Source organism: Telmatherina bonti, assembly GCF_933228915.1.
Source record: "Telmatherina bonti genome assembly, chromosome: 16".
NCBI lineage: Eukaryota > Metazoa > Chordata > Actinopteri > Atheriniformes > Telmatherinidae > Telmatherina > Telmatherina bonti.
The window spans coordinates 22,208,758-22,227,479 of NC_136614.1; the positions used below are offsets into that span (position 1 = coordinate 22,208,758).

General features: G+C 37.4%; 1 protein-coding gene across 1 annotated transcript; it reads left to right on the plus strand.

The window, feature by feature from the left end:
- Window positions 1-227: 227 nt before the first annotated feature.
- Window positions 228-11,088, plus strand: LOC306767055 (transforming growth factor beta-3 proprotein-like; the record flags this gene model as incomplete). Its single annotated transcript, XM_079254961.1, has 7 exons — window positions 228-747; window positions 5,899-6,062; window positions 8,240-8,369; window positions 8,485-8,592; window positions 9,053-9,218; window positions 9,337-9,490; window positions 10,930-11,088. The coding sequence occupies exons 1-7, from the start codon at window positions 402-404 to the stop codon at window positions 11,086-11,088; spliced, it is 1,227 nt and encodes a 408-aa protein (XP_079111087.1). The 5' UTR covers window positions 228-401.
- Between the last annotated feature and the right edge of the window lie 7,634 nt (window positions 11,089-18,722).

Sequence of the window (18,722 nt, forward strand, 5' to 3'; positions counted from 1 at the left end):
CTCTAGATTTGAATGATTTAGACAAGAGGGGAAACATGCCAAACTATTGGACAACTTAACTCTGCTGGACTGAGCAGAATGCAAAAGAAAAGTTTGTTTCTTTCTACAGATATTTGCACCGGATGAAGTTCATACATTGCAGGAGAGTGTCTTTTCGAGATTCTGAATTGAGTGATGCCCATGGGCGAACACCCGTTTGGATTTCTGCTGATAACAAAGAGGACTGCTACGAGAAAGAGAATTAAACCAAGAGCTAGTTATCAGTAATCAGCAAGGCAGTTAAAAGAGGCAACAACAAGGCTTATTACTTTGATTATAAGAGTAGTTGACACGGACCTTGACAGTTTTCGCTGTGAATCTGCATATTTCAACCCCAGAACGAACCAAATGCAGACAGAAAGATGCATTTGGGTAAGGCTTTGCTATTTGTCCTCCTCCTCAACTGCGCAACTTTGAGTTCATCCCTGTCAACTTGTGCCACCGTGGATATTGACCATATGAAGAGGAAGAGGGTCGAGGCGATACGAGGTCAAATTCTCAGCAAACTCCGATTGACAAGTCCCCCACACTCCTTTGCACCGAGTAAAATCCCTGATCAAATCCAAGCTTTGTATAACAGCACCAAGGAGCTACTGGAGGAGCTGGGGAGGGATCGGCAGCAGAGTTGCGGTCAGGACAACACAGACACAGAGTACTTCGCCAAAGAGATACACAAGTTCGAGATGTTGTATGGATCGTCGGAGAGCAGTAAGTCATACCTTCTGTTCAAGTCTCAAAGTTTCAGCTTTCTTGCGCCCCCCCCCCCCCCCCCCCGACGTATTCTCAGTGCGTAATTACGCACCAACTAAAGAGTGAATGACTAAAAATAGTGCCAACCAAACGCATTATTCTCCCAAATTGTTTCAGCTTTTCATTTTTTTTCCCTTTCCCACTATTCATTACTTAATGACAAGTTTATACATGCTTATTAAAAATCATTGATCCTGTTATCCGCCAGTTCATCTTTAAAATATTTCCACCGTTGAGGATAAGTTTAGTGTAACACTATCTGAAACATGCAAAAAGTAAGATTTAATCTGCCAAGACAATGTTATGTGAGAATATAAAGTCAGGTTCTCTTTTTAGAAATCGCAAATGAGCTGGAGCTCTGTGGCTCTTTTTGGATTGAAAGATGAACCTGCAGTGCCTGGGGGTTGTGCTTTGTTTTCAGTGGTGGTCGCCAACCTGTTATAAGTCTGAACCTGTGTTCCAGTAAAGACTCCTCCTACCCCCAAATCCTCTATTCTCCCTCTTGTTTCTTTTACTTTTTTCCACCCTCAATGGATCATGTCCCTCTTCCCAGATGTTCCCATTTCCTTTCCAGTCAAGTTTAAATGAGAGGGACATCTGCCCAGGCGGAAGGGGATGCCTTTAGGGGAAAGAGTAGGGAAAAAGTTAACAGAGGTAGACAGGAAGAGTTGGATGACAGAAGGACCTCCCTAGCATTGAAAGAAGGCTCCCTCTCTCCCGTGGAGTCCACATAGGTGCATGAAGTGAAGCTCTCACATTCACTGTTGAGATGGAGCTCAAAGTGACCCCCACTGCACATGTTAGCTAAATAATTATGCATGCAGGTGGCCTGTGAGAATGGGTTAAGCTTTGCTAAACTGAGAGTGAAACTAATCCTCAAACCTGAATGACTCCATTAGTCTCTCGTTTTATTACCGATATAACAAGAGGTAACATTTCACTACTCTGCGTATGATGAGATTCACTTTGGATGTGACATAATTGTTCAAATAATCAGTAAAGGCAGTAAGATGTCACTCCTTTTTTGCTTGAATAAATTTTAAGTGTCACATAGTATGAATGAGAAAGTTGAATAGGATAAAGACTGTGCGTGTGAGAGCTGGAGTGAGCCTCATGGTCCACAGCAAAGCCAAGACAATTGCATCACAGGCACTTTGAAATCAACAGGTGTTTCTCAAAAGACCAATCCTCCCTCAGCAATGTTCTGTTTTGAATCTTACAAAATGGTTTTGACAAAAAAACATCAGGCAGTAGGTGTCTGCAGTTGGTGTTTCATTCAGAACTCAAGACAGGCTTCGGGTCAATAAATGCAAGATTTACACATGGACTTTTTAAACAGTTGGGTCAGGACTGAAGTTTCTTTTGGAAGTTTCACAGAATCTCATCACCAAGCTTGACTTAATGTGATTTTCATATGCTGGAGCAGACAAGATGATCAGCTTTCACATTTGTTGAGCTAAACTTTCATTCCAGTAAGTCCAGCAGGAAAACTGCAGATTTACTTTTCAGCTGAATTAAACTAAAGAAAACATAACATACCAGCAGGCTGTCAGGGGAAAAAATTATGGATAATGTTTAAAAAAGAGCTTTTTTTTTTTCCAATCAAAATTCAAAGTTTAAAAACTATGGGTTTTTGTGAATGGGCCTCTTTTCTCTGTTATTGCTTCCAAAAATGTTTTACATGAATGATAATGTAATGTAGACAGTGTGTGACGTTATTTTATTATTAACACAAAGCCAGTGAACAGAGAGGCCATTCCCAACAAAAGATGAGTTTCATAGTGAACTTCCTCTAGTTGTACTATAAAACAATTATTTTACTCCCTTTATCCTGTATTTTTTCTGTTGCTGTTTATTTGACAGGTTTAACTGTCTTACATGTTGACTTTTATTTGCAAAGCAAATGATGAACTTGTAAAATGTTTTGTTCTTTTATAACTTTCCCAACTATAGTAATCAGTCTAGTAACTCCTAGCAAGTATTAGTTGTTTAGAAGTAAAATTTTAGAGCGGATATGTTATTAAAGTAAATAATCAAATACTCGGCTTTATAATAAAAGTTATAGCTTAATGATAATAGTATGATAATAATTATAGCTCAATTTATAAAAGCTAATTCATAAACTGCAGATTAAAAATACTTTATTATTGCAAAAGTTACAAGTACTTTTCATCTGTGCCTCTTTCATACAGCAAATACTTACATTTCAGTAATATTTATAGAATTCTACTTGTAAAATAATATTTTTACAGTCTTTCTCCACCGTGTTTGCTCACAAAATCTATTTGACAAATGGTGACTGAGCCACAGCTATATTTCAGATTTTCTTCTCACTTCAGGCACATTCTTACACATGTTTCTTTTTTTTAATTTTGCATTATCATGATTAGTATGGGAGTTTGCATGTTCTCCCCGTGTATGCGTGGGTTCTCTCCGGGTACTCCGGCTTCCTCCCACCATCCAAAGACATGCATGTTAGGTTAATTGGTCACTCTAAATTGCCCCTAGGAGTGAGTGTGAGCGTGAGTGTGGTTGTTCGTCTCTCTGTGTGTGGCCCTGCGATGGACTGGCGAGCTGTCCAAGGTGTACCCTGCCTGTCGCCCAAAGCCGGCTGGGATAGGCTCCAGCTTGCCCGTGACCCTGAATTGGAATAAGCGGTTCGGAAAATGAATGAATGAATGAATGATTAGTATGGGATGGACAGACTAAAATTAATGGTCTAGTGTCTTGAGAATAAAGGTTCAGAAAAATGCACAACAATAGACGAAACAAAAGATGGTTCCATAAATCCTTTTTTGGTAGTTTCATTGCAATGGCCAAGTCTTGCTGAGGTTTAGGGAAAGACTTGTATTTGTTATTTTCTCTGTCTGTCTGTTTATTTGCAACTTTATGCAAAATCTACTGGTCAGATTTTTGTGATGGTTTTTTCTGAGAATGGGTCTCGATCTAACTTGAATTCCATTAAATTTGGGGATGATCTGGAAGGAATTTTTTTTTTTTACCAGATCCTTAACCACTGTGAGATAGAGAAATCATATAACATTAGTTTTATGCAAAATGATTAATATGTAACATCAATGCATCAATAGTCACAAAAACAAACAGCAAGGAAAATATACAAGAGGTAGATTATATCTTTTTTTTTTTTTTTTTTTTTATAGAATATCATAATATGGTGAATTTAGTTTTAGTTTGAGTTACAGATTATAACTATTTTTGTCTTATTAAGATGTTGGTTATATTTTACTTTGATTTAAAACTTACATAAAAGTCTGAACACAGTCATTTGGCAAGATAATAAAACTCCTTGACTTAATTTTGTGTTGTTTTGCATGTATTGAAAAAACAGGTAGGCCTAGTCTATCTGGTCTTGCTCAGCCAAATTAAATTCCAATTTAGCTTGAATTTAACTTGAAAACTATATGAATATCTAACTTAAATTGTTCTTGTTGATTAAAAATGCTTTGAGCCAAAAGTTGCCCCCTCATCATCGTCCCACACACATACACACATTATTTAAAAAAAAAAAAAAAAAATCACTTTTGCAGACCCAGTGAATGTTAACCGTCCGGTTTCATGTTCACCAGTTTGGTGGTCCTCAATATACAAACCTGTAAGGCTTAACTGAAAACCCAAATACTGATCTTGTAGGCAGTTTAGTAAATTTTCTGATTTCTAATTTTGCAAGCTTTTTCTATCAAAAGACTGTGGCTCTCTGACAGCATCACTGTACATTTACAGTTGATTATTTTCTTAAATAATGTCTTCATATTTATCAGGAGGCACTTTAGCTGTTGCAACATGTTTCCCATAACCACAGCAGATACAGATTTGTAAACTTAATTTCCCAAACAGGTCTTTATCTTGTAGCTTTTCCTGTGGGATTATATTGAAGTAAAATATTACATACATGTCAGTTTCAATTATGAAAATGTTTTCTATGTTATGTTATTAATATAGTATTGGTTTATGTGAAATGTATGCATGTATGAATTTATTGCCATTGTATATATCATCATATATATGTATATATCATCTCAGCCGTTTTGTAATTGGGGATCATTGTACTAGGTCTAAGATCGGGTCATGAACAAACCAGAGCTCTAGGGTTTGTCCCGGTTTCCATATAAGGAGGGCTGACATTTTGGAATCAGTTTTTGACAGTAACATTGCATCTATTATTTTACTTAATGGAGTAAACACATATTTATTTTTCTGATATGTTTTTAAAAATAAGCTGTTGACCTGAGGGTTGAGCTGAGACTGAACTGTAAACCAGCATAAGTTGCAGATGATTCAGAAATGTAGTAGAAGAAAGGTAAAATACTGAATAGTAGTATAGTATCAAACATTTCCTTCTACGGCATCATGCACAGAGTGAACCTGGTATATGTCAACGTGTGGTTAGGTTCTGGAGAAGTCGTCATGGTAACAGAAACTTCAGATTCAGAAAGTGGTTAGTGGGATGGAGGGCAGCAAGGTTTTTGATACAAAGCTGCCATAGAAGTGAAGTCATGGTGCATAAATAATGTTGCTTCAATTACAACAGTTTCATTTCCTCCAAATATAGACAAAATGTGTTGGAGAAACACTGAAGAGTTATGATAAGGAGGGCAGGAACTAATAATTCACTGTGGAGTTGATAAATGTAGTGCCAACCTCTCAGCAGCCTGGAAAGGCTAAGATCAAACTTTAGGTATGGGTGGGTTCACGAGGCCTTTTACAAACTGTACAGACAATCAACAAACTGAATGAAAAACATAAAATTTACAAGTTAGAAGTTGTTAGGACAGATAGAAGCCTCTGGGATATTAAATCCACTATTTATCCAAACCTTAGTCTCTCATATGGTGTTTAGATGAGGTTGGGAGAGAGAGCTGTCTCACACAATCGTCCAAGATCTGATCTGTAGGAGCCCATTTTGCATATCATATGCTACAACTCCTACATATGGTGGCTCACTGTCTGTAAACCAGGGATGTGACAAATCCTGAGAAAAAGGTCTACACCTGGAAGCTTTACATAAAGGGATTTACAGAGTGGGCTTTTGGGATTAAACCATGTAGATATCTCAGTTTTCTGATAAAAGTTTGACTCTCTTTGTTCCAGATGATCTGCCCTACTGCCCAAAAGGCATCACCTCCAAGGTTTTCCGTTTTAATGTCTCTACCATGGAAAGGAACTCTACCAACCTTTTCAGAGCAGAGTTTCGAGCCCTGAGGGTCCCAAACAATGATGCCAAGAGGAATGAACAGCGGATTGAGCTCTACCAGGTGCGTAAAGGTACCGTTTCCCTGCCCTTCTACCCATGAAAGTGCCAAAGTGTAAAGTCAAGGCAGCAACAAGCAATGCTTTTTCTTAGTTTTACAACATGTCTCTACACTTTAAGTTGTGTCAATGCACCAAGCTCTGTCTGAAAAAGAGCTCAAATCTATTACCACTTTCCACCAGTAGAGATCAGACACGGAATAGTCTATTAACACAAGTTGCCGCCGTCAGCGACAAGCATCTGCCGCCCCGAATGAAAGTTATGGTATCTAATATGGCTACCAAGCTGTGATGCGACAACATGAAATTAGATGAGTAATTTTACAGCCATCATAAACTCTGGTTCATTGTCAACATAATATGCCCATGACTAAAGTATGACATTGGGTTAATTTGTTCATCCACTAGCTACTCTATGTATTCCCCAGTTGAAAGACCATCCCCAAATTCAGCCACTATCAGCTCTGCAACTGTGACAAGAAAATATAAAACCTGCTGCTTTGTAGTTAAGAGACAGATCTCTGAAAACATACCTCTCCCTGTGCCATCAGCAGGTCTGAGCTTTTCTAATCAAACCTGAACAATATGACCTATGTCAGGACACAGAGACTGAATATACGGCAAATTAACCTTTGTATTGGACTAGTTTCAAGTTGTTCTGACCCAGTTTAACTAGCTGTATACCTAAGCTGTGTTTGAACCATATCTGAGATCAGATTCATGTTAAATTAGACTGGGTTTGTCACTCCAAGCAGATTTTTCTCTGACAAACAGAACTGGATTCAAACTAGAAACTTAGAAGTCAGTGAAAAGTACTTTGAGTTTGGGTCAGGCTAGGTTAGGTTTTGTGTGGACCAAGTGAAAACATCTAACCATGTTAGATAAAGTGTAGACCATGCTACACAGACTGGCCATGGTGAATTCAGACTAAATGAGAGGGGCTTTAACCCAGATCTGTTTGGATTTAGACTGCATCAAACTGTGATTTGACCTAGATTTGTAGACCAGAAAGTAAATACAATCATTTCACCAGTAAGTCATTAGATTGGTACAGCAAGCAAGTCCGTATTTACTTAAGAGCTTAATCGGGTGGCTAGACTTATGTGGGGACCACAGGCCATATGCCCCCTATTACAAAGAACAACATCGCCAAGGGTAGTGCAGGGACACCGAGGGACCAATACTGTCTTAGATCTGAGATATACATTTCAATTAGGTGGGCTACTTGGAAGTTACTTGATGTTGTGAATCCAAATCAAATCCAAACTTTAAAAACAAAACATTGACACTCAAACTCATCCCAGTAAGTTTAGAATTTATTAACTGAATTAAACTAAAAATCTTAGATCAACCCAAGGCAAACCAACATTTCTGCGTGCAATAATAGAATGATCAAGACATTTGTACAATTTAAGAGATCATTTTCAGTAACAAATCTTCCATGACTTGATCATGAAACATGTATGGACTGAATGTTTGTCCCCATGACTTTGTTCTGACTACAAGCAGGCGGTTAGTTTTGACAAACAAGCATCGACTAACAAAAGTAAAAAAATAAGGTCAATGTTAGCAACTGGCTATCGATTTGAGAAGGGAAGCTGAAAAGTTAATCAATTAAAAGCAAATGAAAAGACGCATAAGTAACTAAATCTGTTCAGATACCTTCTGGCAGACACATTATATTCATACCCGTAATAATTTTATTCACTTTATGTCAGTGTTGGTTGTAAAGTTGTAAAGTTATTACAACTAATTCTGATAAGAATGACGTGAAAGAAATATTCAGTGGATGTGGATGTGTGAGTGCTAAATGCAGGTATTATTGCATCTGATACGTTTTACCATGCTGAACTTTGAAACATTTTGTTGACTGATTTTACTGATGTTTTTCTTGGCTTTTTAAAAAACTGACACTAAAAACTTTGAACAACTTTAAACAATTCATGCATTTATTTGGATGCTGATATTTGACTTTTATGTACTTGACTGCTTCAATAAACCTTTTGAGTCTAATGCTGAATATACAACATTAAAATAATGAATAAACTAAACCTAATTTGGGACATGAGAACAACAAAGTACTTCCTTTATGTATGAGCAACGTTCACAAGCGTTTGCACTGTTCTACTCTATTTTGAAGCAAGAAAACCTTTCAGAGCAACTGCTTATTATTGTTTGGCAGATTTTGAGGCCAAATGAACACATTAGGAAACAACGCTACATTGGAGCCAAGAATGTGCTGACCAAAGGTACTCCAGAATGGGTGTCCTTCGATGTGACTGAAACAGTGCGGGAATGGCTGAATAACAGAAGTAAGACTGAGGTCACCTCCATCTATTACAATCAGTTTCCACAATCTGTCATTAATCCTAATTATTGTCCCATTATTTGAAAGTTTTCTTCATTACTCTAATTCTTTGCCAATAGGATCCAATCGTGGCTTGGAAATTAGTGTGCACTGTCCCTGCCACACCTTCAGTCCAAACGGTGACATCATTGAAAATGAATATGAGGTGCTGGAGGTGAAGTTTAAAGGTAGGATTCAACAGTTTGTCATGTAGCTATTTATGCCATGACTCAGTTGCTGTTTTTATTCTCATGTTTTTAAACGTTAATGAATTCTCATAATCTTAATGATCATCTCACAACCTTTGTTCTTGGTTTAAATGGCAATTGTTTCCTCCTTGTTTGACTTGAGGCTGCTTTTCTGTAATCATGTTACGGAAGTACGTCAAATAGTAGCAATTAATCACAGATTTCTTTGCCACAGCTCCAAGTTCAGGGACTTGGTATGCACTAGTTTGGTCCAAAGTGGTATTATTATGTTATTAATAAGTGTCTAGTACCGAATTATTTTATACAATAAAAACTGTTGCTTTTTTTTCCAAGTAAGTGGTTTAACAAAGTATTGAAGGAAATTATTAAATAAGGTTGTAATACTTCAAAGTTGATTTTTGTACACTCAAACCTTTTTTTTTTTTTTTTTTCTTATAAGGTGTTGATGGAGATGATGAGCAGAGTCGCTTAGATGTGGATCGACTGAAGAATAAAAAGGAAAAATATCTTCCTCACCTCATCCTCATGATGATACCGCCCCACCGCCTTGACACTCAGTCCACTCACCGACGCAAGAGAGCGCTGGACACGAACTACTGTTTCTCGTAAGAGATGCATCAGTTTGTTGTTGCTTATTCATGTCACCTTAATGTTGAAACACTTGACCAAGAGCCCACTAAATGCAGTGTTTTGGGACTATTTATGTTATTTTTGTGCCTTCAGAAACACAGAAGAGAGCTGCTGTGTTCGCCGGCTCCACATTGACTTCCGGCGTGACCTGGACTGGAAGTGGATTCATGAGCCAAGTGGTTATGATGCTAACTACTGCTCCGGGCCCTGCCCTTACCTTAGGAGCTCAGACACAACACATAGCTCGGTAAGAAAGAACACACAGGAAAAGCTGAGGAGTGGTTAGTGAAAATCACAACAAATCAGAAACACGTGTAGAGATTTACTCTTAGTGGGACACAACCATGCAGTTTTATTTGTCCAGAGTTTAAAATGTCCACTACTGGGACTCATTAGGGGCCATAAGATGGCGAAGATAAAAAGAAAACTGACTAAAGATATTTTGGAAAAAAAAAAGCAAGATGTTTAATTGGCTTATAAAACATGAATGGAAGCTGCGCTTTACATATCGAAAATACAAACGAGATGGATGATCATCAACACCCAAGCAATATTCCTGTTGTTTAGCTCCTCATGTCTCATTCTGATAGTTTTGCACCTATTTGCTTGTATTGTACAAAATTTGTATTTATCCCTGTTATGTGATTGAGGTCAAAGACAGACTTGATTAGATAGAATGAGTAAATTACATCAACTCTTCAAGAAATTTAGAAAGTTAATGTTGAGAATTTCTTTTTTATTTATTTAACCTTTATTTCACCAGGAAAGTCCCATTGAGCTTAAGAACCTCTTTCTCAAGGGAGTCCTGGCCAAGAGGTAGCAAGAGTTACAGGCAATTTGCATGTTACCACTTAAACAGGACAAATAATTAAAAGCAATTACAACTAAACGAAGACTTCTCAAAATCTCTCACTCTGGACTTGAAACTATTCAAAGAAATAAGTTGCGACAATTTCCAGTCTCTCTGCAAAGAGTTCCACATAGGCGGAGCGGAGTAGATAAAGGTCCTTTTTACCAGTTCTGTGTGGGCAAATGGAACAGAAAGCATCAAAATGATCATTCGATTGCAAAAAATAAGCATCAACACTCTGTGTGATTAAATCACAGATATAAGATGGCAGCAGCCCAAGCGTGGCCTTATAAATAAAAATATACCAATGCCCCGTTCTCCTGATGGACAATGAAGGCCATCCTACTCTAGAATACAATTCACAATGATGGGTCATGCTTTCATAATTTGTAATAAACCTCAGAGATGCATGGTCAATTTTCTGTAGACATTGAGCTGAAGCAGTTCTATACACCAGATCACCATAATCTAAAACAGATAAAAATGTAGCAGCGGCTAGCTGTTTTTTAGCTTTAAAAGAAAAACAACATTTGTTTAGAAAAAAAAAGACAATCTGAGTTTTAGTTTCTTCACAAGATTTTCTATTTGGGGCTTAAAAGTATAAGCATCATATTGAAAATACAAATTTGTTCAGTCTTTATTACAAATAATGATAAATAATAATAATTTACAGTTTCACATTTGCCCAAACAGGAGGATGTGTAAACTGTGAAAACAAAATGGAGTTTTAGTCATGAAATTACTATGATTTCATGTTTATTCAGACAAATGTATCACAAAATTGTAAATTCAGTTTGAGAATGGATTTCTAATTTTTCCTGTTTGTGTCTCAATAGCTCCTGAGCCTTTACAACACTCTGAATCCGGAGGCGTCGGCCTCCCCCTGCTGTGTTCCTCAAGACCTAGAGCCCCTCACTATACTCTACTACTCTGGACGAACCCCTAAAGTGGAGCAGCTCTCCAACATGATTGTCAAGTCTTGCAAGTGTAGCTGAGAGGACACAAAAAACAGGTTGCATGGCAGGATTTTACGAGGTACAGACAGACCAAACCCACACGTGATGACTTTTGGACTCGGAGCTGTGACAAATACTAAACTGACACCGTGGCCTGTTGGCTGAGATCTGATCTGAACACCACCCTAAAGGTCACATATTTTAGGGATGCAGTTGTTTTTTTTTTATTTTAAGTTGAGATCCTTTTTTTGTTTGTTTTATTTTTGCTGTTTCATCTTTTGTACTTTTCCTACATTTCATTCCGTTTTGGGTGGCTCTCAGAGCCAGTAGTTTTTTTTAAGCCAAATTTTGCCCAGCCCAAAAGTAAAATAGATCTTAAAATACCTCCAATTTAATCTTTTCCTATGGCTAGCTTGCAGAGAGCAGCTCTCTGTGACAAGACAAAAAAAAAAACCAAAACAAAAGGAGACGTCAATAACTCTGAACTCTGAACAATGACTAAAAGAAAATTCTTTTGTGATGTGTTTCACAATGAAATACTCCAAAGTTATCGTCTCTACATAGTCAGCGGTGCAATTATCTTGTCTCTGGCCTAAGTATTAAATTATTAATAATCACTCTTATAGACAATGCTCTTCATAGACGACAAAGAGTCCTTTCAGGCTGGTTTTTCCATAAACTTGCCCTAAGTTCCCTTCACTTCAAACAGTGGGCATTATCTTCAAACACAAAAGGAGAAAGGACAGACTTGCTGCTGTATCCAAAGCCATAGCTGTGGTCAGGGAAGAGGAGAGCTGAGAGAGAATGCCTGTTGGATTTGCAATGGAAAGTCAATGAACAAAGAAGTTGAGCCAAGCTTCTTCTTTTTTGGCCAGCCAGCAATGGCCTTTTTTTCCCCCTTTTTTTTCAGTGCATCTATTAAAAGGAATAGAAGATGAGGAGGAAGAGGGGACCTGTAGGACAGGGAAAAGTTGTGATGGAAACTAGCCATGAGCCTGCTGCCATTCACTGGACATTTTCATCCCAAATAGGTTCAAATTCTTTTTGGGGCATCAAAGAATATACTGGAAGACAGCAAGTGTTATACAACAGATTTTTATGGGATTTCTTTTACATTAATAGCAGATTTAGTCTGTTATGCAACTTGTCATATAGTGATTGTTTCACTAACTGGGAAAATATCTGACGTTTATTGCCATTATTCGTTATGAAAGCAATTTTACTGTTACGTTTACTTGTGGTTAAGAAACAATGTGCAGCATTTGTGACTACAAACAAATTAGTTGAACCTGTTCTATGTGATTCAGTGTATTTCTGACTGACTTTTTTGCATTTTCACAGGTAACAATCTGCTTGCAGTAAATAAAATTACAACTCTTTAACAAGAACAGAAAATGTAATTAAAATGTTACTTTTTAATTGTAGTTTTTCAACCTATTGTCCTATCAGTTCACCTGTTATCCTTCACTCCAGCGAGTTTACAGGGAGTCCCATGTGCAGTCAGAACTCTGGTGTTCCCAAAACACTGCAGCCTTTCATTCCCTGTGCTCTGTCTATGTTTGTTTTGGTGCTCTTTTACAGTGTGAAGCCCTAATGGAACAAAAATGGTGAGGGAGGGGAAAAAGTCATAACATGACTGTGGCTGGTTGTACAGTTAGACCTCATTTTCTCCGAGTCAGGAGAACTATCCTAAAATCCCTGTATTGCTTGAGTTTAACCTAGTTGGAGTCATCAAGCCTTTTAAACGATGTTTTGGCAATAATATTGTTTGACATGACCTGTTGATCGTGATTGTTATTAAAAAGACAACATGTAAAACTGTATGAGCTCCTTTTAAGCCATAAAAATCCCTTCAGTAAGTGTTTTTCCTTTGAATAATCAAACGCAATAGAGCTGTAAAATCATTTAAATCCAGATGAGGAAAAGATGAATTTATCCACCGGCTTTGTCTGCCATATTGAAATGCCATTTTCTCATAATATTTTGGTTCCATGCAAACATAATTTTTCTTACTTGAATCTCACCAGCCCCACCTGTTTCCTGCAGGCACAAGCACAAGCGTTTTTTTTTTTTTTCTTTTCTTTTTTTTTTTTTTTTACCAGAGTAATAAATTCAATGCTCCTTCTTGGGGATTGATGCTTAACAGCTTTCCCAGGCAAAAAGCTATTACTCTTATTTTCAGGGCATATAAACTCAGACATCTCATTATTTTCTTATTTTTCATTAAATGATCATCATAAATCAAACAAAAAACTGTATTTCACATCTGGTATCACCTTCTAGTTATTTATACTTATGTATTATGACAGTGATGTGTCAATTTTGGTCTGTAAATGAAAATGAATGCATAATTTGATAAGTTTAATTTTGTTTAAGATACTGCTGTTACAAAAGAGATGTAGCTTGGATGTGAGAAAGCGGGGCTGAGAGCCATTTGACATTAATCAAGATCAAGTTTCATGCATCCACAGAAAAATAAGATCAGAATATATTATTCAGTATGAATTTGCAAATCCATCTTTTACATATAATTATATGACAATCACATCTTGTTTGTATAATCAATACTAAGTGTGATATATTTGCTGGTATAAATAAGTTTTTATTTTTATGTCATTTTCACGAATGGATCAGTCAAATAGATCTAGGGGGATGTTGGGTTGAGCTAATATGGACTGACAAGTAGGCAGAGAGAATTCCCATTCTGTGTGTGCCCATTATTGTTCCCTGTCATGATCAATCAGTGATGAACCATGATGGAAACACAAAGACCTGAGGGCATGATGAGGTCCAAACAGAGGTTGGAGCTTTAATGGCTTTGCAGACAGCCCTGTGCTAACAAACACACATTACTGGTACAGCTCAGCCATGGCCCATGCATGATTGATTTTTAAACCTTCAGTAAAGGCCAGCAGAAGTTGTGCCACTTACTTAAATTCCAGTCAGTAATTTGGGCTTGCTAGAAGAATTCAAGTTGTTTAAACATGAGGTTTCTTAAAAGTTTGATGCCACATATTTATATTTATTTCTTAGTGTCTTTTCTGTTTGTTTGCTGGAATGGAAGCATGCTGGCATTGTAGATGGGGAGGCTTCTAACTTGTTGGGCTCTGGTCTTTCGTTTTGTACAGAGTCATTATGGCCAACATAGTGGCAAGCCAGTGTTCAGTCCAGTCATACAGTGACAGGATGACAGTGAGAGTAAAAAAGGGAACGTTTGCTGAAGTGATGAGCTTGTTAAATCTGACATGACATTGCTTGTTCTAATGTATAACATATTGCTATCTACTGTTCAACACGCTGTGCTACACATGGATTCAAAAGGAACCTCTGCAGGTATTTTTCTGAAATTGTGAAGATCTTTTAAAATTGGCTGAACACTCAAAGAGAAAAAGAAACCATTTCAAGTGTAAACTGGTGTTAACCATACTAAGCCTGTTCTTTTTTCTTCTTTTAATGTTTTTTTAAGGATGTAGATAAGAACAGTGGTTGCAACTTTCAGATCCAAGCTGACCACCTCCCCCTCAAACCTGCAATAAACCTATTTCCAGCTCCAGGCTACTGGTTGAGCAACCTCTAATCTGATTTGAGTATAGGGTCCATTTCTGACTTTCTCAGAACTTGTGCTCGTCCAAGAATCACCAATGATGAATTGCATGACACGTAAATGCACAGAGGTTTGGAAAACTGTCTGCTGCTATTCCCTGAGCAGATTAACAGATGTTGTAGGAGAAAAAAAAACTGAGAGGGGGAAGTGAAAGACAGAGACATAGAGGGAAAGTAAGTGTGCACATACAGTATGTGTATAAGAGAGAGTCCTCAAAAGGACTGTTGCTGCAATAAAATCATCAGGTCACATCAGACCAGTTCTCAGGCCCCTGGGTGGAAAGAGTTGTGTAATTCAGCAAGGGGAGGAACACACACACATACATACACAAGTCAAGCAAGCAGCCATAGTTACTGGAAAAGAGTGAAAGGGTGAACAAATATGTAAACACATATCAACTTCATAGACCATTATAGCTAAACAAATGAATGGGAGGTCTGGATCAAACTACAGCATTATATTACAGCAGAGTGTGTTTCCGTGACAGTATTCCAATAATAGAGGGATATTGTGTCCAAGAGCAAGAGAGGGGAAAATAGAGACTGTAAAGACGGAAAGGCAGACACTATGATCACAATATGCACACTCTATAACATTTTACACAACATTTAGCTAAATGTATTCATCTGGAAAGAACCAGGGTTACAGGTATGAAAAGACAGCTAGCTCAGAGATATGTGGAAGAAAGAGAAGCGAGGTGGATTGCTTGTAGCCACTTCAAAATCATTATCCCTTCCTTTGTTTTGCAAAAGAAAAGTATGGAACAGACTTATCCAATTACCAAACATGTAGGTTGTGATCAGATCAAAAGTGTCTTTCATGAGCAAAATCTTTGTTATTCCTCTTACAGTTTAATACTTCAAGATCCTCACATCTAAAGATAACATGTCAGGCTTGAAAGCCCCTGTTTATGAATTGTTTAAATGACTGCAGTGCTTTTTTTCTGTGATAAACTTTAATCTGTTACAACAGCTCTGCTTCCTGGATCATATTTTATTATCTCACCTAAAGGCCTCGTGCATTCAGTTTTTATGGAGATACACTTTCAGGCTACATAGTATTCTCATAAATGGTTGAAGGTTTGGTGAAAAGTATATTTTGTACACTTTGCATAAAAACCTGTATTGATATATATACATATGAAATAAAACTCATAAGAGCTAAGGGGAATTTTAAACGTGCACCATTTCATGTCAATACTGAATAAGAGAATGCAAGTAAAAATAAATACATTTTAGCAGTAACAGAAGGTCAGCGGACCAAGTTGTGTAATTCAGCAAGGGGAAGAACAAGCTTCTCGACACATTTGTGTCTGATTGCCAGTAAAGAAAGTACAGGGAGCTGAAAGTGTTTCTCCATGTTTCCGTTTTTCCTGCTAATCAGCAAACTACAGGAGTGTGATAATCTTTGACCAGAATAATACAGATGTAACAATAAACTTGGCACAAAAAGTGAAGAAATTTGTGTTTTGTCAATTCTTTCTTACCTTCAGTAATAATAATTGGTGTTTTTATACCTGTAGCTGGAAAGTCTCTTTACTCACATTTACAATGAGGTATAACTTGTAAGCATTGTGTTGTTGTGAAATGAGCAACACACCTAAATATAAACATTTGTGGGATTAATTTGGGTGTCATAGCAGTGATCAACACTATCATGCTGATTGACCCTCAACAACTGCTGGGATGCCTTTCCACAGAAAAATGTGCGGGTCTGACTAGCAGGATGAAGTATCAGGTTGTTGTAGCTACATATGGATATCCTACATCTCCCTTAGGTCCCTGACAGTGGAAAAATAAAATGTAAACTCAAAACAAGTGGAAATCCCAACGGGAAAATATTGCAGGGGCTTTTCGCACTTCCTTGTGGGAGCACTACCCACATGTATATCAGTGCTGCTCATTCCACGGAAGCATGATCCTTATAAGATTTAACATTGCTGTAACATTATCTATTCAGGATTTCCAGCTATATAAAAATAAATATTAAATTATTAAAGCATTATTAAAGAGAAGATCTTATTGACAAACACAAATTTCATTACTTTTTGTCCCAATTTTAGTTGTATTGTCTGAACTGAGACTTTAACTGAGTTACTTATGTTGATGTGAGAGGGTCTAATTTAATCCCATCCACAGTAATGTCACAGTAATAACAGAACCTATTGTTCAGCAGTTTGTTGCCTAAATTTGTCCTAACAGTAGAAAAGAAAAAAATACCAAAAATAGGATTAATTTAAAGATTTCAGGAGAATTCAAAGCCCTTACTAGACTGAAAGCAAATGAAAAGCACATTCATGGACTGCAACCTGCTTCTACCACAGAAATTTCCTAAAACTTTTTAAAACTAGGACCTACCTCTAAATATTCCCACTACTGGAACTTTCTTCACTGTGTTACTACTTTCTACCTCAATTAGCAAACTGTATTTCAGATTCTTGTTTCTTGTTCTTATCTCTTAAATTGCTGTTTGACTGTCACCAGTCAAATTCTGTTGAAGGTTTACGGCAGTAGCTGTGTTTTCATTACAACCAAGAATTGCACAACACTTAATGATCACAATTAATAACAGCAATGAAAACGACTACATTTTGAAAAAAATCTGAAATATTGCTAAAAAGTTTTTACATTCTTATGAGGTGGCTTTTCACATATTTTTTTATATAGAAGTATATCACATAAGTATAATAGAAACATTTTTTTTCATTTACATGTTCCTAGGTGTGACATAAGGGCTCCAGTTCATTTCCAGTAAAGGTGGTACGGCATTGAGCAAACACCACCGGCAGACAAAATTTTTACAAGAACAGCAGCTTATGTGCTCAGCACTGTTCAATGGAAATGCCTGCAAATCGCGATTACAGTTTGTTGAAATTTTACAAACGTTGCTATTTTGTGAAAAACTGTAATGGAAATGCAACTATTAACTAAAAATGATCTTTATCTTTTGGACACACATCTAGTAGTTTTTCTATCAATGTCACCAGTCTGGCTCCATTGTGATCTCCTTAGTTTCCAGGCATGTGTCAGTCATTTTCTACATGCGGGTAGGCTGGAGCCTATCCCAGCAATCATTTGGCAAGAGGCATAGCACACCCTGGACAGGTCGCCGGTCCATTGCAGGGTCAACAGAGAGACAAATAACCATTCACTCTCACACTCACTTCTAGGGACAATTTAGAGTAACCAGTTAACTTAACATGCATGTCTTTGGACAGTGGGAGGAAGTAGGAGTACCCAGAGAGAACCCACGCATACACTGGAAGAAGATGCAAACCCCACACAAACCTCCGCACCAGCAGAGGCTCCAACCCACGACTTTCTTGCTGTAAGGCCACAGTACTAACCACTACACCACCATGCAGCCTTCCAGGCATACATTTCATTAAAGAACTAGTATTTGCTGTTTACACACTGCTTGCAAGAATCACAATTAACATTTAATCCTGCCTTAATTTAACAGTTATGTCAGTCTAGGCATGGATGGTGGGTTTAAACATTCCAAGCTCACGATGACAGCTGCTGTGATGCTTCATTTAAATTTCCCTTTCTCCTAGTAATACACAAGTCTATACACAAAGCATTGATTTCTCATAGTATGAATACTTGCAGCACTGCACTCTGTTGAGGTTAGAGTAAGATTATGATCTGCATTAAGCTCTTGAGTAAAAACTTTGTGGAAGCATGAGACAGGATGTGCTTATTTTCTCAATACGTATCCCAACATAAACGCTATCTAACCTAGTAAAATGCTTTTGTGCTAATAACCACAACCGCATGAACTGTAATCCCTGGTGTTAAAGTCCTTCATTTTGTAGTTAATATAGTGTTGTTTGAGTTCAGCAACACGTCCATAAATATCAGTAAGTGTTTGATCTCTTATGACAGGATACAAAAATATTTAACATCTTAGGATTTTCAAATAATTCAGGATAAACTCTGTAAGGATGTCATTACTCTGAAAGATGCAATCACATGCACAAACAAACTGTACAACATCTACAAACTAATTTGTGTAAGTGATTAGTTTAACACTGTCTGCAGCATGGTTTCGGTTTATTTGAGCCCAT